General features: G+C 45.4%; 2 protein-coding genes across 4 annotated transcripts; both read right to left on the minus strand.

Annotated features, from left to right (window-relative positions):
• Positions 1 to 880: 880 nt before the first annotated feature.
• On the minus strand, positions 881 to 17,082 carry LOC121684628 (cysteinyl leukotriene receptor 1-like). Of its 2 annotated transcripts, XM_042064686.1 has the most exons (3): positions 17,054 to 17,082; positions 11,272 to 11,353; positions 881 to 2,397 (listed from the first exon to the last, which is right to left on the minus strand). In XM_042064686.1, exon 3 carries the CDS (start codon positions 2,387 to 2,389, stop codon positions 1,241 to 1,243), a length of 1,149 nt encoding a protein of 382 aa, XP_041920620.1. In that variant the 5' UTR covers positions 2,390 to 2,397; positions 11,272 to 11,353; positions 17,054 to 17,082; the 3' UTR covers positions 881 to 1,240. The 2 variants fall into 2 exon arrangements, with proteins under 2 accessions (XP_041920620.1, XP_041920621.1); XM_042064687.1 differs by lacking the exons at positions 11,272 to 11,353; positions 17,054 to 17,082 and adding an exon at positions 7,273 to 7,358.
• On the minus strand, positions 13,893 to 21,748 carry LOC121684629 (succinate receptor 1-like). Of its 2 annotated transcripts, none has more exons than XM_042064688.1 (2): positions 21,679 to 21,748; positions 13,893 to 15,399 (listed from the first exon to the last, which is right to left on the minus strand). In XM_042064688.1, the coding sequence occupies exons 1-2, from the start codon at positions 21,679 to 21,681 to the stop codon at positions 14,449 to 14,451; spliced, it is 954 nt and encodes a 317-aa protein (XP_041920622.1). In that variant the 5' UTR covers positions 21,682 to 21,748; the 3' UTR covers positions 13,893 to 14,448. The 2 variants fall into 2 exon arrangements, with proteins under 2 accessions (XP_041920622.1, XP_041920623.1); XM_042064689.1 differs by lacking the exon at positions 21,679 to 21,748 and adding an exon at positions 16,806 to 16,901.
• Between the last annotated feature and the right edge of the window lies 1 nt (position 21,749).

Below are 21,749 nucleotides of genomic sequence, written 5' to 3' on the forward strand. Positions count from 1 at the left end.
ATACCCTCATTATGCTACGGTGTGTGTTGCTATTTGGAGCCTTGGTAGCGATTTATTTTTACTCTACGTTGGTGGGTCAGGTGACGAGCCGTCGAATCACAGCACAGCACCCAGAATGCCTTGCAACACACCGTCATGAAGGGACTGAGTAACTTAACTTGAATAGTAGTGTTGCATGGATGTGCATAATATTTGTATGAATGTGTGTTTCTCAATGTTATAATCTATACAACTGTATACATGATTAAGTTTGAATCGAGCTAGCTGGGCATTGAACTGGGCTGAATATACTGGGAAAAAGTTTTTTTTTATTTTTTAAATGACCTGTATGAACATGGATTCACTTTAAAAAAAGATGGCAGAGCGCAACCTTTACACTTGGTGCTGGCAAGGCATTGGACTGGGCTTCATTCGAGGATTCCAACGGTACCTCATTTATGAAAATCGGACATACGTGTCAAAAGTTACATGCACACACCTTCATATACACAGACAGCCCAGCCCAGCCCATTAGACAGTGCCAGATGGCTTAGAACTCTGCCAGGTGCAAGCTTAAACAATTAGAGCTGTGATGTCACAATCAGAATTAGAATCCTGAATATTCCGCCATTCATTTCAATGGGGCCGAAAAACGCAGAAAAACGGGAATAACGCGAAAACGACAAGGACCAGCGACACGAAAGTAACAAGCTCCCTACACCGTTTCAGGCCTGAATTTTTGGAGTTTGAACCGCGTCGATAGCTCAAACGGTCTAGGAGCAGTAGTTCGTACAAAAAGTGGGTGAACAGGAATAATATATAAGAAAACTTAAGAAGAACAATAGTGGGCTTGCTGGATCAAACCCACTAATAAAGGCCTGCCTCGAATATAATGGGAGCTCTACAGTGTGCGGATCTTCACTTTGTCCTACCTTGAATATAAGCCAGCCCCAAATAAAGACTTGTGCTTTGCGCAGCCTAAGTTATTAAAAGACTCCGGTCACAATTTGAGGATTTACGGTAGACTTAGTTATTTTTTATTACTCTGATCCAATCTGACTCTTGCTCAGCCATTTGTTTGCATTGTATCTGACTTGTATAAACAAACTGCAAAAGGTTAAATGTTCTGGGGCCATACCAAAGAAATATCTAGAACTTCTAGAAAGTTTCTCCTCCTTGTCGTAAACCTGCCATTCTAACTGAGTTGAGTCCAAGCTGTGAGGTGGTGGCATGTTCGCTGATGCTTTCATGAGTCAGGTCACTACAGGGCAGTGCTGTCGCCATCGTCTCCTCTGTCCTGCTTTGGGCTCGGGGGCTGGACAAAGACCAGAAGCTGCTGGGCGTGGGGGGAGGAAGGCGTGGGGGAGGATGTGGTGCCCCTGCTGGACGAGCTGAAGCCGTTGCCCTTCCCCCAGGGCCAGTGACCGCCAGTGACCGCCGCCGCCAGCGTCTTGCGCACCGCCTGCAGGAAGCCGTTGCCCACGAACAGGAAGATAAGCGGGTCCAGGACGCTGTTGGCCACGGCCAGGCAGAGGGTGGCCACCACGCTGCGCTCCAGCTGGACCCGGCTCTCGCACGGCGCGGGCTCCCGCGAGTAGGCCAGGTGCAGCGTGCGCTGGACGTGATAGGGCAGGAAGCACAGGCAGAAGACCGTCAGCACCAGGCAGATCAGCACCACGTCGCGCATCCTCCGCCCAGCCCGCGCCGCCAGGATGTGGCGGATCATCAGGGCGTAGCAGGCCAGCACTAGCACCAGCGGCAGCGATAACCCCACCACCACGGTCAGCGTGTTGACCCGGTACAGGAAGTTCCAGGTGTCCACCCCGCTGGGCTCGAAGCAGCCGCTCGCCTTGACCCGGAAGCCGTCCATGGCCGCCACGTACGCCACGTTGATGGTCACGACGAAGGTCCAAATGCCCGCGCACAGGAGGCGCACGCGCCGGCAGTAGACCCGGTTCTGGTGACGCAGGCGGCCGGACAGCACCAGGTAGCGACACACGCTCAGCGCCATCAGGAAGTAGATGCTGCAGTACATGCTGATGTAGAACAGGTAGGTGGACACCCGGCACGCCAGGTCCAGCACGTCCACCTCACGCTCGGTGTGCGGACGCAAGCCCGTCGAACCTCCGCTGCCGCTACCTCCGCCGCCCGACTGGGACCACAACTCCCGCATGTAGTAGCCAATGCGCAGTGGCAGGGCGAGGATGAAGATCAGGTCGGACACGGCCAGATTGATGAGGATGATGGTGGACAGCCGGTTCTTGATGGACAGCTTGCAGAACACGTAGAGGGCACTGCCGTTGCCGAGCAGGCCGAAGATGAAGACCAGGCTGTAGACCACGGCGTAGGTGGTGTGCTTGTACTCTGAGGAGCTGTTGCAAGTGGAGTCGTTGCCCAATTCCACCGCCATGGAACCTCCTGGACAAGAAATCAAAAATTCAAAAACTTGATTACAAATCTGTGATTCTTAAAGCCTGGTAACTACAGCTGCACAAGACAATGAACCATAGGCAACCAAGTGAGGAGAAGGTCAGCGATGGTGTGAAACATCACGTTAGGGGAAAGAGAGCGTCAACATGGAACAGTGAAAGTTGTCCTCTGTGGGTTTGTGCCTTGTGTGCTTGTGTGTAGGGGTGTGTAATTGTGATGGTGTGTTTTGTGTTTTAGTTTGTTTGTGTGTTTGTGTGTGTGTGTGTGTGTGTGTGTGCGTGTGTGTGTGTGACTTCATGTATAGGCTGCCATTCTGCAGAACAAACAAGTCTGGAGTCATATAAATGATTTTAAAAACATTAAATAATGATGAATTGTAGTTAAGAAAAACATTCCTTTACTGGACTGATTAACAGGAGTCGTCTGAATGCAACACTGTTTTGAGAAGTTAGTTGTGCTTAAAGGCATCAACTGAGGAGACGCGACTAGGTAAGATTACACACACTCCTTTGCTCACACAAGCACAACACAAGGACTTGAGTTCACAAGCTTATTGCAACACTTGAGTTTGCTATTTTCCTTTCTTCTTTCTGTTTTACAGTTTTTTTCTAGACTTTAAATTTGTCTATGTTCTCTGACCTGTGAAATATTTCAGTGCTATGGTAACTTGACAAGATACCTCAAACAAGGACATTTCCAATTTTGCAAAATACGTAAATAAACTGCTCCAGTAGAGCGTTTATTTTCCTTTACTGGACTGATTAACAGGGGTTGTCTGAATGCAATACTGTTTTGAGAAGTTAGTTGTGCTTAAAGGCATCAAGTTAGGAGACACAACTAGCTAAGAATACACACACTCCTTTGCTCACACAAGGACAGCACAAGGACTTGAGTTCACAAGCTTATTGCAACACTTTATTTTCCTTTCTTTTTTCTCCATTTTACAGTTTTTTTTTCTAGACTTTAAATTTGTCTATGTTCTCTGACCTGTGAAATATTTCAGTGCTATGGTAACTTGACAAGATACCTCAAACAAGGACATTTCCAATTTTGCACATTTTAAATAAGAAATGATTGATAATGGCATAATTATTGGCTTCTAATTGGTTTAACTGATTGCATGGTATTAATGTGACAACCTGTTTTTTTTTTACTTAATTTACATTTCTAAATAAGCCATCCATTTGGATTGTTTGTCTGAGTTATTGTCACTGATTCATAGTGGCCAATCTATTACACCAACTGGCTGGGAAGTGCAACAGTTGTGGAGTCGGTACATCTCCAAACTCAAAAACAGACTAACTGACTAACAGCAGAGACTTTCTAATGAATGACACAGCACTCAAAAAATCCTCTATAGAAAGGATTTGGGTTTATGTTAGGGTTAGGGGTTATGTTTGGATTAGGGTTTACGTTAATTTGAGGGTTTACGTTAGGGTTAGGGGTTATGTTTAGCCTGTCGAGCCAGACCCACATTAAAATGTAGGGTCTGGGCACTCACCGTTTGCAGTGCTCAGTCTGAGGGGCAGGATAATCAGTTGTCTTTCAAATTCCCTCTGCACGCAATAGGACAGCGGCAGCGCTATGAGTCCCATGCGTTTCCCACCAGCGGAGCTAGTTGGCTTGTTCAAACGTTTGCCAACTTAATAAAAGCTTAACTCGTGTCACACTGTTCGCCAACAGCAACATATATCTTATTTGTTTTCAAGTAGCAGGGAATTCAAGCCAAACCGTTGCAACTCTGCCATCAATCATTATGTTAAGCCCACCTAACGACTCTATACACGATTTCATTGGCCTGATTGAGTTTCGATTTCTGGAGCTCACAAGCCAACGGAGAGTTGCTAGACTAGCCCTGGCAGCAAATGTAATTGCTAGGGGCGCGTCTCTAGATTTCTAGGCTAGGTTATGTTTGTATTAGGGTTTACGTTAGGGTTAGTGGTTATGTTTGGATTAGGGTTTACGTTAGGGTTAGGGGTTATGTTTGGGTGAGGGTTTACATTAGGGTTAGGGTTATGTTTGGGTGAGGGTTTATGTTAGGGTTAGGGGTTATGTTTGGGTGAGGGTTTATGTTAGGGTTAGGGGTTATGTTTGGATTAAGGCTAAAGCAAATTCCTTGGTGAATTACCTTACTATTCAGATAACGTGTGAAGGCCTAATTTGTCCTACTGAAGTTTGGCCAGTAGAATGCATGAGTGTCTTTAGGTCAGCAAAGTTCGATGTCATTCGTCTTGGCCAAACAAACACTCCTGTTCCAGCCAGCTTGCACATAAAAATGCAAGAAAGAGATATCGTGCCTCTTTGGGAAACGTTAACACACAAAGACATGAGATTCCGTGCCTCTTTGTGAAACATTAACACACAAACGGACACCATCTGATTTTTCTCTCCCTAACAAACAAACACTGACTACAACTGTGTCCAAAAGAGCAGAGCAAACGCGCCACAAGGGACACAGTCATTCTGGAGAAAGATTATTGTTGAATGATTATCCCTTTAATTACTGTAACTCACTACAGCTGTTCTTTTCTTTGTTTGTTTCTCTCTCCCTCCTTCTCTCTCTAGGCACATTGTTCTCACTGATTGAAAAATATAATAAAAATCTGAAATAGAATGTAATACTATTGAATATGGTTATTATTTTCATTTTATGATTTGGGATTGCACAGCATGACTGCTGCACATAAATAATATGCAATTGACCACATAAATAATATGTAGAGAAGATGTGTTCTCATCTCAGTGTGGTTCAGATTTGCAATACACTCCAGGACAGAGTGCTTCAGTTTCATGGCGACCAAATCTACAATAAATATTGGCTTGGAGGGTCCACGGGCCAGAGGGAAGGAGAGAGCGCAGCCAAGCGGATGTTTGGGAGCAGAGTGCAGTGGTGTTCATTACTGTGCAGAGGGCAGAGGTGTGTTGAGAAATGCACAAGTTTGTTTATTTTAGATAAAGAGAAGCCAAGACGAGAGAGAGAGAGAGAGAGAGAGAGAGAGAGAGAGAGAGAAAAAAGCCAAGACGAGAGTGAGAGAGAGAGAAGCCAAGACAAGAGAGAGAGAGAGAAGCCAAGACGAGAGAGAGAGAGAGAAAAGCCAAGACAAGAGAGAGAGAGAGAGAGAAGCCAAGACGAGAGAGAGAGAGAGAGAGAGAGAGAGAGAAAGAGAGAAGCCAATATGAGAGTCTTTTAAGGTTCCTTTATTGACAGTCAAAAAGGAAACCAGGTAACATTAAATCCAACCAATACCAGAGAGATCTGCAGTATTTACTGAGAGCCCTTAAACTCAACCCCACAATCTATAGTGAAAACTGCAGCAGTTACCCACAGACTTTCATCCAGATAATTGTCTTATGGTAGCTGCTGATCCAACCAATCGTTTTTTCCATGTTTGAGACAGAATCCCCAACACACACACACACTCCCTCCACCCACCCACCCTCTGTGAAAGTAATCATGTTGTCAGCATGGGCTGCTTTGAGTGGAGAGACGTTGGATCCCGAAAGGCACCATGAGGAAGCGACACAGAGTCTCTGGCCAAAAGCGTGACTTGGCAACTCTGCCAGAGAGAGAGAGAGAGAGAGACAGAGAGAGAGTGAGAGAGAGAGAGTGAGAGATAGAGAGAGAGAGTGAGAGATAGAGAGAGAGTGAAAGTGAGAGAGAGATAAAGAGAGAGAGAGATAGAGAGAGAGAGAGAGACGGCCTGCGTGCTCATGAGCAACCCTCCACAGGGTGACAGCAACCTGCAGTTCCTCTCTCCGCCACTAGGAGGAGGATGAGACAGACCGGCTGGCCCAGATATTATCAGCTCTCCCTCTTCCTCTCTCTCTCTTGCACACGCATGTGCACACACTCTCTCTTATCTTTGCTCTCTTTCTTCCTCTCTCTCTCTCTTTCCTTCCTGTATCCCTCTCAGTTCATTTCTTTCTCTCTTTTCATTCTTTACCTCTGCTCTCTCCTCCCTCTGCTCTCTCCTCCCTCTGCTTACACCGTTTTGGCATCGTCAACTGCCTGGCGTGGAGACTGCATCGTCAACAAAAAAAAAATCCTCTCCTTGAGATCTCTGAGCTCAGCCATCACACAGCATTGTTTTGAAAGCTACAATCAATCTCCCAATTTTCTAAAGCTGCTCGCATATTTCAGGGTAACCGTGGCCCACTGGTTAGCACTCTGGACTTGTAACCAGAGGGTTGCCGGTTCGAGCCCCGACCAGTGGGCAGCGGATGAAGTGCCCTTGAGCAAGGCACCTAACCCCTCACTGCTCCCCGAGCGCCGCCATTGTAGCAGGCAGCCCACTGCGCCGGGATTAGTGTGTGCTTCACCTCACTGTGTACTGTTTGTGTTTCACTAATTCACCGATTGGGTTAAATGCCAATTTTGCCAAATACCAAATTTCCCTCACGGGATCAAAAAAGTATATATACTTATACTTAAAGCAGAGCAGTGATCTGGCAATGGCATCACTGATCCACAACTGTTATGTAACTGCCATATTCACAACTTCTCTGTGGGTCTGTGTTTGGCTAAGTGAAAACCGCCTCTAGTTGTAATCTGACATTCTGTAGAGTGACCGAATATTTATTACACACAAACACACACACACTCAAGCCTCTACTTCCTCACATCCTCTCTCTCTCTCTGTTTCTCATAAGAGGTATTCACACTAATGGTTGGGTGTGGTCACAACCTGGCACTAAGTGGTAATAAGAAACCGTAGAACCCAGGCAATCTCTCTATGCATCTCTCTAGTCAAAGTACATCTTTAGTAAGGCCAGCTCGCACAGCATGACCCACAGCAAAGAGCACAACTGACAGCATTAAACAGCCATCATTATATAACCAAGATTAATAATTAAATATCATACCTGTAATTATTCAAATGGCTGTTGTAAACAAGATTGTGTGTAATGCAGTGTCATCTGGCAACGCAGTGGAGACTTGTCTTGTTCGCTGACACATCCAGTGGCAAGCGGCAAATGTCCACTTTGCAAATTTGTAAAACCAACATTAGACTTCAGTGGCATTGATACTCATGCGCAGTGTGTGTTCCATGTAGTGCGGGGAGATGTTATGATAAATGGCGCAGTGTGTGCTTCATGTAGCGCAGGGAGATAGCGTGATAAATGCAGCTCACAGCAGTCAGCGCTCACCACAGGCTCGCCATGCTCTGTCTCTTGCTCGCGTTCTCTCTAGTGTGGACAGGTCTTATCTGGGGCCAGGCATCTTGCCACAGCTTCCCCCAGTAGAAAGCTTGAGCTGTCATACGCTTTTGAAGAAGCGGCAGAGTATGACTGACTTTCTCTTGGGACAGTTATGGTTAGTTGCCACAAATGTACAGCAACTGACAGCAGAAAACACGAGATATCCACACAAGAACATAAAAAACAGTTCTTTGTTCTGCTTCATCACAAAATGTGTATTATGTGACCTGAATTTGACCTAATGTAAGCTGTAAAAGTGCACCTGGTAAAATCAACTTTGTGGAAATCAAGATCAATTTGTCCACTCTTCTCCCAAAAAACAGTCAAACATTAGATTAAATATTACGTTTAGAGACAGCCTATGTCTGTGTGTGGAGTTAGGATGATTCTAAGGGCCCTGCACTGACAGAGGGCCCACAGAGGAACCAGCAGAGGGCCCACATTTTCTAGCAGCGCCCCTGTGGGGAATGGTGCTTAGTTATCTTAGTTATTATAATGGGCAGCCGTGGCCCACTGGTTTGCACTCTGGACCTGTAACTGGAGGGTTGCCGGTTCGAACCCTGACCAGTGGGCCGCGGCTGAAGTGCCCTTGAGCAAGGCACTTAACCCCTCACTGCTCCCCAAGCGCCGCTGTTGAAGCAGGCAGCTCACTGCACCGGGATTAGTGTGTGCTTCACCGCACTGTGTGTTTCACTAATTCACCGATTGGGTTAAATGCAGAGACCAAATTTCCCTCACGGGATCAAAAAAGTATATATACTTATACTTATCAACTATAGTGATAAACCATGGTTATCATGGTTACCCATGAAAACAAAAAAAACATGGTCATGGTTACCCAAAAAAAACATGGTTATTCTGTCATAGTAAAACTATGGTTAATTGCCATAAGGGAGTCTGTGTTACTGTTGCCAGAATTGAATTTTAGTGAATTAGTGATACTATACTACTATACTGTTGTGCAGTTTATGGGCTACAGTGCACAGTTGGGAAGTTATGGTAGGCCAGCTTGGAGTGAATATACACACACACACTCTTAAAATGAATGTGTTGAAAACAACACAACTTGCATCGTTTTTAACACATCTATGTGTCCAGATAGGGACAATACAGTTTGCAGGTGCTATAGGCCAGTGGTTTTCAAAGTGGGGGCCGCGAGAGGGTGCCAGGGGGGCCTCAGCAATTTGAAAGGAAAAATAAAAGCAACAAATAAATACATTTGAAAAATGTTAAATATACCTATTACTATGAGGGTTGTTATACAATGCCTTTAGAATAATTTGTTGCATATCTGAACATTATATTTCCCATTATAATGACTGGGAATAATAGTAGAGTGATAGCTCTCATATAGCAGAAAGCTCCAAATGCAATTTTTACACACTGTATGCTCAATCGCGAAGTGATTGTGGCTAACATAATTATTAGAATTAGCTTAATGTAATTTTACATTTGCCATAGTATTGTCGATGGGTTTAATAACATATCAAGGGGTCCTTGGCCAGAACCTAGTGGTATTTGGGGGGCCTTGTCGTGGAAAAGTTTGGGAACCCCTGCTATAGGCTACAGACGGCTAATAATTTCAGATAGGACCAAATACGCATTTGCCATACACTCATGTAAACGAGCAACATGTTTTTGTTGTTACGTCACAGGGTGTGAATAGCTCAGCTGTGTGGCCTATGCTATCCGTACCAGGGGTGCGAATAGACACTCTGAATAAGGTATGCTGTTTGCATCACTTTATAATTAGAAGTGGATGCTACAGTATTTGTACCCTGATGCATATAGTAATGTGTGCTATTTACACCCTGGTGCATGAAATAGCTAATTGTTGCAATCAAAACTTCCGTTTGAGAACTGATTTCTTCTTCAAATTCCACGCCTTCTCTGCAGAGACTTTGGTACACATGTGCACTTACACTTCTACCACTTCTATCTCTGCCAAAACGCTTTACATGGGAATCCTGGTCTCCCACGTATTAAACCATGACACTAACCACTGAGCTATCTATTTCCACAAACAGAAGAGAGTTTGCAGGCAAACTTATAGTTCATAGGCCTGAGTCTCATAATCACAAATTTTTGTTAACTAACAAACTGACGGTTGTAGTTATTCACTGAACAAAGATTATGAAAATAAAACACAACTTTTCCACCTGAAACTTAATTTGAACAGATATTAGTACCGAAAACTTTCAAAATTCCTCACTTTCTGCTGAAACGAAAAAACGAATGTCCGCCATGTTTTTTGTGCACGCGAAAAACGTTTTTTTGTTGTTACGTCACAGGGTGTGAATAGCTCACCTGTGTGGCCCAGGCTATTCATACCAGGGGTGCAAATAGACACTCCGAAAATATTAAGGCAACAAGTGGCGGGCAGGGCTAAAGTTGGAGGAATCTTGTGTTGTGTTGCTGTAAAGATTGTGAGAGTGCTGCTGACTGACTAATAGACTGACTAATCGACTCACAGGTAAACGGCTTGATGTTAACAAAAATTTAATTTTCTGTCTAAAGTCAGTCAGCTAACGTGGTTTGGGAATTGGGCACACAGAAGCGAATTAAGTGAAATAGGTTAACATGTTTTATTTGAACAGTGCTGGTAATACCCAGCAATGGACAAACCCAGAGAAGGCTTGGTACATGTTTCGGATAGATTGCAGCACCTTGTAGCCGATTAATAGCCCAATCACCTATTCCTTATGCGCAATAAAAGCTGTAGCCGGAATAGATTCATATAATCGATAATCGTTCATATTTAATATAGGCTAATGACAACCACTGCACGATGATGTCCACACGAAATGTAGCCTAATTTTCTTTCAGCAGAAGTTCCTATCAGCAAATATGGTTTGCGAATGTAACATTTTGAAAATAACTCCTTAAATGATTTCTGGTCATTTGAAGCAAGTCTATTGGGAGTTTGATCTCATCACAAACTACATCAATGGAGTAAGCCTAGCTCCTGAGCAAGCTTTGAATAATGTAAAGGTCACATCTGTTAAACTCACCTTTACATGTTTACTTTAATTAAATCTTATTATTATTATTCATAAACCTTATATTTTAGCCTAAACAAAGCCTCACTGTCAGGCCTATTTTTTATCTTTAGTCCAGCAGCAGTGGCAGCAAAACAGTCAGACACTGTCCTGTGACACCCAGACACTGTCCTACAGTATGACACCCATTACTGTCCTGTGACACCCACTACTGTCCTGTGACACCCCACTACTGTCTTGTGACACCCCACTACTGTCCTGTGACTCCCATGACTGTCCTGTGACACCCAGATACTGTACTCTGACACCCAGACAGTCATGTGACTCCCATGACTGTCCCGGGATAGTCAGACACTGTCCTGTGACACCCAGACACTCCGAGGAAGTCCGGTAGATAAAACCAAGGCAAGAGATACCGGGCGGACCACAGCTGGAATATTTCCGTCACCATCATGCAACTTCTGCTATTGTGTGATTACTAAAATAGGCTCGTGATTGTGTGATTACTAAAATAGGCTCGTGATTGTGTGATTACTAAAATAGGCTCGTGATTGTGTGATTACTAAAATAGGCTCGTGATTGTGTGATTACTAAAATAGGCTCGTGATTGTGTGATTACTAAAATAGGCTCGTGGCGCTCGGCCGTGACCTTCAAGTCCAGTACCGTTAGAACCACAACGTGGATCGGTGGATGGCAACGTGGATCAGTGGATGGCAATGTGGATCGGTGGATGGCAACAGGTTCTCTGAAGAGAAAAAAGGCAGAGGTTACCAATAATGAAGAGATTGACAGTGAAAAGTCCTGTAGAAGTTTGGTACCATTCAGGGCATTACTAGTGGGGTAATCTACGAGATAAAAGTAGGTTTCATTACGCCTGCAGAAAGTCATTCATTTCTGACAGCGCTACTCGACCAGGGTTGGACCAAGGGAGAACAGGTTCTGGGAGGGTGTTTGGCTCGGGGTCATGGTGCAAAGGACCCTAGGGTGAAATTACTTCGAACCATCGCTTTAAGGTCAAATAAAGTCTCCACTCCTGTAAATTCACATTATGTAACATCCATAACGCACCATGAAATGTTTTAAAAGTAAGAAAGGGGCACAATTTCTTCAACCCAGAACAGGTAGTTAAGCAAGCTCAGTCAGCATTGAGACATAGGGATATAATGGGCCATGTGCAGCATGGGCGAGGGGGTCTAGGGGTGGAAATAAGTCAACCCTTGTGGAGCAAGACTTCTGCAGGACAAAATAGGAAAATGGTAGTGGAGGAAATGCATAGACAGGAGGAGGCTGTAAGATGTACTAAGGCAGTGTCACAGGCAAAACAAGGGCAGTGGGAAGGGGTGGAAAAAAGACGGATTAAATGGAAAGATCTATGGGGCATGGAAGCTGGTAAGATCAGATTTATGTTAGGTGCTACATATGATGGGCTCCCATCTCCCAAGAATTTAAGTCAATGGTTTGGTGAGGATGATAAATTCACACTTTGTTCGTGTGTGGGCAGCCTCCACCATATCCTATCAGGGTGCAGGGTAAGTCTCACCCAGGGGCGGTATACGTGGCGTCATAACCAGGTATTGAAATTTGTGGCAGCGGCAATTGAGGATAAAAGGAAGAGAAGTTAATTCATTAGCAGCTAGTAAAGGGTTAGGCAAATTAACTTTGTACGTCAGGGGGATAAACCTTGTTTCGCGAAAGCCAGGTGTAAAACTGGCCAGTTGGAAAATGGAGCGGGCTGGGAAATGAAGGTTGATCTTGGCCAACAGATGTCGGTACCTCCACATATAGTGAGTACTAAACTAAGACCCGACTTAATTCTGTGGTCGGATTCAGAGAAGATAGTTTACTTCATTGAACTTACTGTTCCTTGGAGTGGAAGTGGCCAATGAGCTGAAGAGAGCGAAATATACTGAAATAGCATAGGAGGCAGCCAAGCGAGGTTGGAGTGCACGATTAAGGCCTATTGAAATCGGTACACGAGGGTTTGTGGCCAGATCTGCTATTGACTTTGTAAGGCCCGTATTTTGCTCAAACCTTTTGCATTTCTAAAGAATGCCTTTTGCATTCAATTTACATGTGTGGATACCTGTGTTTGATCTGTATTGTCTTAGCTGGCCATGGCCAAAGATCCCCAACACCCGCTCATGCATAAAGTGACCATTTGCTCCTTGTTCTGGCCCCTCTACTGAGAGGGTAACTCAGTCCTGGGCCTATTTGATGTCTTATAGTGAGATAGGCCAACCTCATTATCATACAGTATTACTCTGTAAATATGTGTTGTGAATAATACAGTACATTCATGTTTGGTCTTGAATTAATACTTATAATGTGTCGGATCATGGTTTCATTACAACTGTGCATAGTTGTAGACTAAGAATTACACTGTAGCATAAAGTTATGATATCCACCTGGGCCAATCCCATCCACCTCAGACAACAAACTCTGATGAGTCGGGGGTGGCCCAAGTGAATGAGAAAAGTGGAGGCTCTGGTCCTCCTCACTCTTCTTCTCCCTCTTCACTCTCCTCTTGAGCTGGGCCCTTGTGGCTAGTGGCAGCATGAAGGGGAGTGTCTCCAGGACGCTGGTCTCACTGTTCATGAGCCTTCATGAGTTGTCGTGGGCCTAACTTAACGAAACATCGGTGAATGAGGGTGCCCACTTGATAACTAATGACATGCCGCATACTATATACTGCTGTTGGATGGGCCATTTGTCTTGTGTTTGTGACCATTGGTTGGCAGATTTGTGGTTAGCATGCTTTTTTTTAACTTAGCAATTAACTTAACAAGTTAATTTGAGTAGGGGCTTCTGAATGTGTTTTTATCTTGGATTTTGGCACAAGGGAACATCTAATCCTGTGTATTAATGTAATGACCGGGGAACATAGGACCCTTTAGGGGAAAACAGGGAACATAGGACCCGGGGAACGTAGGGATGACCCCGTTCCATGTCAAATCATTCACCGCACCACCACCATTCACCATCAAATGGTGGAATATCCCTTTAAAGGGAAAATCTGGGGTAAAAGGGATTTTGGATATGCTTTGCATGATAACGAGTTTGAACGTTCATTGGGGAGAAAAAAAACGCTAATATGATGCCTTCTAAACTAGCCTGTTTTTAGCCGATGCTTCCAAAATGTGGCAGTGCATGGTAAAAATAAATCGATAATTTTAAACCATTTACCAGCCGACACATCTTTGGTAGTATAATGAGGGTCCTAACATATAAAATGAGGCATCAACAACTTTGTAAATGTACAGATAGTTTATTAAAAAGGACCCGTATACAGACAATACCTTGAGTCGTTTGCCGGTCGGCGGCATCTTGAAATTAAATCCCTACAACACAGATCTCGCGTGTTTTGACGGAAGTAAATGGCAAGTAGCTACTTCCGTCAAAAACATCCGAGATCTGATGCGAGATCTGACTTAATTTCAAGATTTTCCCTTTACATCCTTTACATAGGCAATGTTAGCCAACGTTTTTACAGTAACACTTGATTAGATTTCATTAGATAAGCAGTTTTTGCAGACCACTGCACATTTGTCTGATGTCATCCGATGGTTGCTGAGTGACATTCAAATGAGTTTATGGTCATATTCAAAATGAAATCAACAACTCTAGGATGACATCAGATAAATGTGCAGTGGACTCTTTTTTTCCAGAGCTGTTTCTTCTCTAGATATTGAGGAGATAAAGCCATTACACTACTGTGCTCTGCTTAGCTCAGCTCGAATCTACGCATTGCAAGCGAAGGTCATGCCAACAATATGGCCATGGCAGTGTTTGCGAATAAGCCCTATATGGTATGTGATCCAAAGACGTTGTCTTGTCCATTCATTATGTTTTGCAGCAGAAGCCAGTGAGTCTAGTTCTCATCTGCTGACCCATGGCCAGGAGCTGCTCACGGAAACGTTCTGTCATCAAGAAGTAAAAGATGGGGTTGATGACGCTGTGTGCGTAAGCCATCGGCCTTGTAACGATGTACACTGCCTTGATATTCACGATGGAGCACTTGGATATTCTGCCCACCGGCAGTTGTGTAAGGATGCGTATGTTCCTCATGATGTGGTATGGCAAGTAGAGGAGCAGGAACATGTATGCCGCTGCCCTCACTACACGCAGTGGCCTCCTGAATGAGGTTACCCGCTGCTGGAAGGCCTCCCCCTGAGTCTTCAGCATGGAGGCGATCTTCTGAGAGCTCCAGAAGAGGACCACCAGGGGCAGGATGTACCCCACGACCGTCAGACCCAAGCTGTAGCCCAGGAAGTCCCAGGACCTCGAGAGGCTGGCAAAGTCGTGACACACGGTGCCGTTCCAGCGGGCGTTGTCCTTGATGGCGTAGTAGACCAGAGGGGTCATCTCAAGGTTGACGAGGAGCCAGGTGAGGATGGAGATGCAGATGGCCATGCGTGGTGTCAGGAGGACGTGGTCGCGGGCAGGGTGGCAGAGCAGCAGGTAGCGGTCCAGACTGACCAGAGCCATGAAGAGGACGCTGGCGTACATGTTGACGAAGAGGATGTAGCGGTTGAGCACACAGTTAACCATAGATGTTTCTTCCATGTTGTTGGCGTACAGGTAGGAGAGGCGCGGCAGAGCGCACACACAGATGATGTCGGACACCGCCAGGTTGTACAGGTAGACGTTGGTACTCCGCCATTCCTGCAGGCACAGCGGGTAACCCAGGACGACCACTAGGTTGCCCAGGAAACCCAAGGTAAACTCCAGGGCGTACACCGGGCAGAGGTAGTACTTCATGAGGACGTCGTCCAGTTCGGTGCAGTTATCCGCCTGTCACAGGAAAAACAGCATTTGTGTCTGGGCAGGGACTGGCCACTCATCAGCCATTTCTTATTTAATTCCGGTATTTAGCACTTTAAGTCCCTTTTCTGGTTTGTTTCGGATGAACTAGATTGGTGGACACCGAAATTTTGACGATTGGTCCTGTGTTGACTTTTCTGACTTGTTTTGGATCGCCTTTACTGCTTCCGAGTGGCTGCCTATGGGCATGCACAAACATGTCCTTAAAACAACCCTTAACGTTTGTTTTCAAAACTGCAACTCACAGAGTGGTTAGTGGTGTTCGTTGATTATTAAAAACAAATATATTGGCGTAATATATGATTTCCAGCCGTGTTATTTGCCATTGTGGAACTATGCCCATAGGCAGCCACTCTGAAGTAGTCAAAGGTGATTCAAAATAAGTCAGAAAAGTTGACAGGACCAATCGTCAAAATTTCGGTGTCCACCACTATAGTTCATTCAAAACAAACCAGAAAAGAGACTCAAAGTGCTAAATACCAGAATTATCCTTTAATAGTTTCCACTAAAATGAGGTCCTGGGGCCGGTTGCACCAACAGGGCTGCCTGGTCTTAAGCTACGCCAGTCTTAACTCAGTTATAAGTCAACCTGATAGATACGCCAGTTGCACCATCTAGGCTTAAGCCTTTCTCTTGCTCAGTAGCAGGCGTAAGGTCAAAGTTTAAGCACTTCTCACAGTGCAAACTACATTGCTATGATTCTCATGCTTGCTTGTTTGGGGGTCATCCCTATATTCCCCGGGTCCTATGTTACCCGCTCGGGGTTATAGGGTTAGGGTTACCTGTCCCATCATTTAAGGCGAGACACTACAGGTAAATATGGTAACATTTTTAACAAACAGACATCACTATGAAACTTCCCCAGTTGATTACTTACATTAATATGAGAAAAAAATGTATTACAAATTTTCTGTAATTTAGTGTTTACATATGCAAATTAAGCATTATCTGCTCCAGTCACATTAACCGCTGTTTCCTACGAAGGGGGGCGTGGTTGCCTTCAAAGACGGCAAAGAATCTTTGCAACAGGCAAGTTAATGGTTGTTGTCATTGTTCTGTAGACATCCACATGAATGCGCATCGCTAAGACCGGGCGTAGTTAAGCCTGTAGTAATAAGTGGATGTCATCCCAACCACTAGGTGGCTGTTATGGACACTGTTCACCAAAGAAAAATGAAACGTTTCAACGGTATGTGTTTTGCTCACGCATACAATTGCCTGCGGAGAGCTTTGATGCTTTTGTCACAGACTTGAAAATGAAAGCTAGAACGTGCAACTTTGGAGAGCTTCGAGATTCAATGATTCGGGATTAAATTGTGTTCAGAATTAATGACAAAAAAAGTGAGAGAACGGTTGCTACGAGAATCTGAACTTACCTTAGCTGGAGTTATGAAAATATGCCAAGCTAGTGAATTAGCCCTGCAACATGTAAAGCCTTTTGTGAATGCTACGAAGGATGACGGGGAAAGAGACTGAACAGTCAATGTTTGATGTGAATAGTATTGAGCAGGACAAGTCACTGGGAGTTATAAAGACGTCAGGGTTACAAATATAGGACCCATGTGCAAGACTCTTTCTAACAGAAAACACACTTTATTAACTAACAAATTTACAAACTACTTACAGAAATGAATCAGACAGGATAACAGAGAGACGATTCGACAAGGAACAGAGAAACAGAAGGGTAGAAATACACATACCAATTAACAGAAAGAGAGAGGACTGGACGAAACCAACGAGACAACAGGGAACAGGTGAGGAGGCAGAAATGGAGGGAAAACTAACAAGACAGGAAGCACAGACCAAATAAGGAGATGGGGCAGAGACAAAGACAGGTGACAGGCAGGTAACACAAAGCACATGGGGAACAGGCAAAAACAAACACAGGACAATACACAAAATGGCCACCAGGGTGGCACAAACTCAACAGTCTGGGCCAGATCCTGACAGTACCCCCCAACCCCCCCTCTACGGACGCCTCCTGGCGTCCCCTAAAAATTCCAACCAGGGTGGAGGGGGCCCAGACGGGAGGGACTGGTCCAACAGACCGTGACCACGGGGCAGACTAAGACGGGGCAGACTCAGAGGGCTTGGGCAAGGAACAAACAGACAAAGACTGAACTGACTCGGGCAGGACGACAGACTCAGACACGACAGACTCAGACACGACAGACTCAGACATGACAGACTCAGACACAGTGGCAGGGGAAGGGACAGGAACCAAGACAGTGACAGGAACAGTGACAGGGAAGGTGACTGAGACAGTAACAGGGGCGGTGACTGGAATGGTGACTAGGATGGTGACTGGGACAGAGACACAGACAGAGACGGGCACGGTGACGGGAACAGAGACGGACAAGGTGACGGGGACAGGGGACAGACCACTCAGGAGAGACAGGAACAGAGAAGGGCTCGGGCAGAGGCGGGGCCAGAAAGTCAGAGGGAGGCGGGACCGGCTCGGGCAGAGGCGGGGCCAGAAAGTCAGAGAGAGGCGGATCCAGCTCGGGCAGAAGCGGGGCTGGACAGACAGACAGAGACTGGGCTGCAGGCGTGGCGTTGGGCGACTGGGCTGCAGGCGTGGCGTTGGGCGACTGGGCTGCAGGCGTGGCGTTGGGAGACTGGGCTGCAGGCGTGGCGTTGGGCGACTGGGCTGCAGGCGTGGGAGCTGCCGCCTCTGGGCTGGGCACAGGTGCAGGCGCCTCTGGGCTGGGCACAGGTGCAGGCGCCTCTGGGCTGGGCACAGGTGCAGGCGCCTCTGGGCTGGGCGTAGGGGGCGTGGTGTCAGAGGACCGGGTTGGACGACGCTTGGCACCACGTCTCCTTCAGGAGGGAAGCTCGAGGGCAAGCCTGGTTCCGCAGAACTGGGACTCCTGTGAGCCCCCTTTTAGTGCGGAGAGAACTGCACCTGAGCAGGCTGAAAATCTGGAGTGGGATTGGCTGGTTGGAGGCTCAGCTGTCCCACCCTAAGCCCCTGGCACACTGGCCCGAAGCCAGGGGATGTAGGGACAGGATCAGGCTGGAGGCTAGCAACCTCACTGGAGGAAGCAAGGAGCACCTGCAGGCTTCTCCTCAAGCCAGTGGTCTGAGCCAGCAACTTGGGTGCCGCTGGAAGTGCCACCAGCCAAGATTTGGAGGAGAGATTCTTCTCCATTAGGGTCACGGCCGCCAGCTTTCTCTCCAATGACGAGTTGCTATGTAGGACTGCATTTAACCTCTCAAACAAGTAGGCCATCTGCTGAGGTTCCTCCCAGGGCGGTTCAGGGTCTGCTGGGTCCATTTTGGTCGGATCGTACTGTCAGGGTTACAAATATAGGACCCATGCGCAATACTCTTTCTAACAGAAAACACACTTTATTAACTAACAAATTTACAAACTACTTACAGACATGAATCAGACAGGATAACAGAGAGACGGATCCGACAAGGAACAGAGAAACAGGAGGGTAGAAATACACATACCAATTAACAGAAAGAGAGAGGACTGGACAAAACCAACGAGACAACAGGGAACAGGTGAGGAGGCAGAAATGGAGGGGAAACTAACAAGACAGATCCTGACAAAAGAAAGTTGAAGAGCCTGGGTGAATTCGATGGTGTGTGTCAAAAAGCAGAATGGAGACTTGCGTGTGTGCAGGGATCTGAAAGAACATAAACATAAGGGGGAAAAAAACAAAGAGGGAACATTATCAGATTCCTACCAGAGATGAGATAACAAGTGAGATGCCTGGTGCTAAGTGCTTTAGTAAACTGGATGTATCCCAGGGCTTTTGGCAGTTAAAGCTGCATGAGGAGAGTACAAAGTATTGCACTTTCAATACACCGAATGGCCGCTACTGTTTCCAGAGGATGCCTTTTGGAATTTGCTCTGCTCATGAAGTTTTTCACCAGACCATAGAGCACATCATAGAAGGCATTGAAGGTGTATGTGTGTATGTGGACGACATAGTCTTATGGGGATCCACACTGGAGCAACAAAATGACTCATCAAAGTGCTTCAAAGCATCCAGAGGTATGGACTGAAGCTGAATAGGGCAAAATGTCAGTTTGGTGTGAAGGAAATCACCTTTCTGGGCAACAAGCTGTCAGAAGCAGGCATGGAGCCAGACAAGAGCAAGGTGAAGGCAATACTGGACATGCCCAGGCTAGAAGATAAAAAGGTGTGTTAAGATTGCTTGGAATGATCAATTTCATTGGGAAATTCATACCAAATCTATCTCTTAAAACAGTGCATCTGAGACAGCTGTTGCATGACAATTGTGAGTTCAAGTGGACTGATGACCATGAAGATGACTTGGCACGTCTGAAAACCCCTCACAACAGAATCGGTGCTGACATTCTTTGACCCGTCTAAAAAGATTAAAATATCCACAGACTCAGAACAATGACCTGCACGGAATGTCCCTACGCACAAACGCTAGGACTGGTATATGGATTCCAGAAATTCCATGGGTATGTCTAAGGCCGAAGTTCGTAGCAGAGACAGACCACAAGCCGTTAATAGCTATCCTGACTCTCGCCAGATGAGTCTCCGCCTAGCTCCACTCACATCCATCTGGGATCGCTTCCATTGGGAGTGATTTCCGCACCATATTTTATGGTAGAGCCAATCAGAACGCAGGGCGGGAGTTTCATAGATGTGACGTAGCGGAGAAGCGACTGTGGGACTGTTTTGATTCAGACAACGCATCGAGGAAGCAAGCGTCATGGGTTGGCTGCAATGTGAGTGGTTGAAGTAGCACGTCAATAAAGATGACAGACAAGTGGCTTATCCAATCATATGCAAGGATTTTTGATAAGGCCCAGCCTTCTGAAACACCTCTCCAATGGAGCGATGCTAGATGAATGAGTGGAGCTAGGCGGAACGAAATTCATCTGGTGAGACTCAGGTTAGTTAATAGCTCTCATAAAGAAGAACCTCAGTGATATGTCACCAAGCATTCAAAGGCTAATGATGAAGCTACAACGCTATGATTTGGACTTCATATACACACCGGGAAAGCACATAGTGCTAGCTGATGCTCTGTCGAGAGCGATAACACATAGTGCTAGCTGATGCTCTGTCGAGAGCGACAACACAGAGTGATGAACTGGGTGAGTGTTCCACAGAAAGTGATGTGAATCTCCACATGCTGCTTCCCAGCATGCCTACTGCCCGTGTGATCAAACACATGAAGTCAATCTTTGCAAGACATGGGATTCCCCAGATTGTCTACAGTGACATTGGACCATCGTACAGTTTCAGAGAATTCCAGAATTCTGCAGAAGAATATGATTTTCGACATGTGACTTCAAGCCCTCTGTATGCCCAGTCAAACGGTAAAGCAGCTGCTCAAGAAAATGCGAGACAGTAACTCCGATCCATATCTAGCTCTGTTGAATTACCGAGCATCGCCGCTTGAACATGGAGTGTCTCCTGCTGAGCTTCTTATGGGACGTCGGCTACGCACCACAATTCCCTACATCACAGAACAAATAAAGAATAAAGTAAAACAAACAGAAGCTTCTACAGAAGAGACAAAAAGCAAACTATGCCAAGTCAACAAGAATCCGACACTGTGAATTAATAAATATGTTTATTTGAAGCTCAGTCTCGTAAGTAACATTACAAAGCCTGGGCATAAGTTCAGTTGGTGCAACCGACTTAAGTTGAATTCTAAAGACTGGTCTTAACAAAAAACAACTTAGCAGTTAGGACCAGGCGTAGCAAAGACCAGCTGGTTTAACCGGCCCCTGGAGCTTACTTTACTGTTTCCTTTTTTAATATTTTGACATTTATTGCATAGCATATTAGTAAAATCTTGATTTAGTAGTTTGTATGTGATTGTAATTCCTGGCAACAATATTTCATACTTTCACAATACAACACAATTTTGTTGGGATTGTCCTCACAGACATTTAAGCATGTTCCATTTGTGTACAACATCTGACATCTTTGAAGAATTGCAATAACACATTCAAAACTCAGTATGAATACATACTTCTATGATATAAATATTTTTAAATGAAGGCAAATATATGATGATACAGTGAGAACAGTTCACTGTGTTGACAACCACACACAAACAATGTATTTCCATCGAAAATGAATCATTGTTATGACTTAAACACTTGGTTGTATCCTTACTTTGTTGCAAATTGCAATCTAATCCATCTAAATGAAATTAAGTTCAGTTAACAAACAACTCTGGATGTGACTGACTTTGTTTTGTTTTTTTCAGGCATGTCTTTAGTCTCAGAAATTGATCTTACCATTGTGCTTGTTGTTGCTGTTGCAATGGAATATATTGTTCCCTGCCAGCCTTGCAGTCTTGTAGGGACGG

Source organism: Alosa sapidissima, chromosome 15, assembly GCF_018492685.1.
Source record: "Alosa sapidissima isolate fAloSap1 chromosome 15, fAloSap1.pri, whole genome shotgun sequence".
Lineage (NCBI taxonomy): Eukaryota > Metazoa > Chordata > Actinopteri > Clupeiformes > Clupeidae > Alosa > Alosa sapidissima.

Bases quoted from the DNA above. Each gene is read 5' to 3' on its own strand.
- LOC121684628 (XM_042064686.1), bottom strand. From the start codon at position 2,389: ATGGCGGTGGAATTGGGCAACGACTCCACTTGCAACAGCTCCTCAGAG.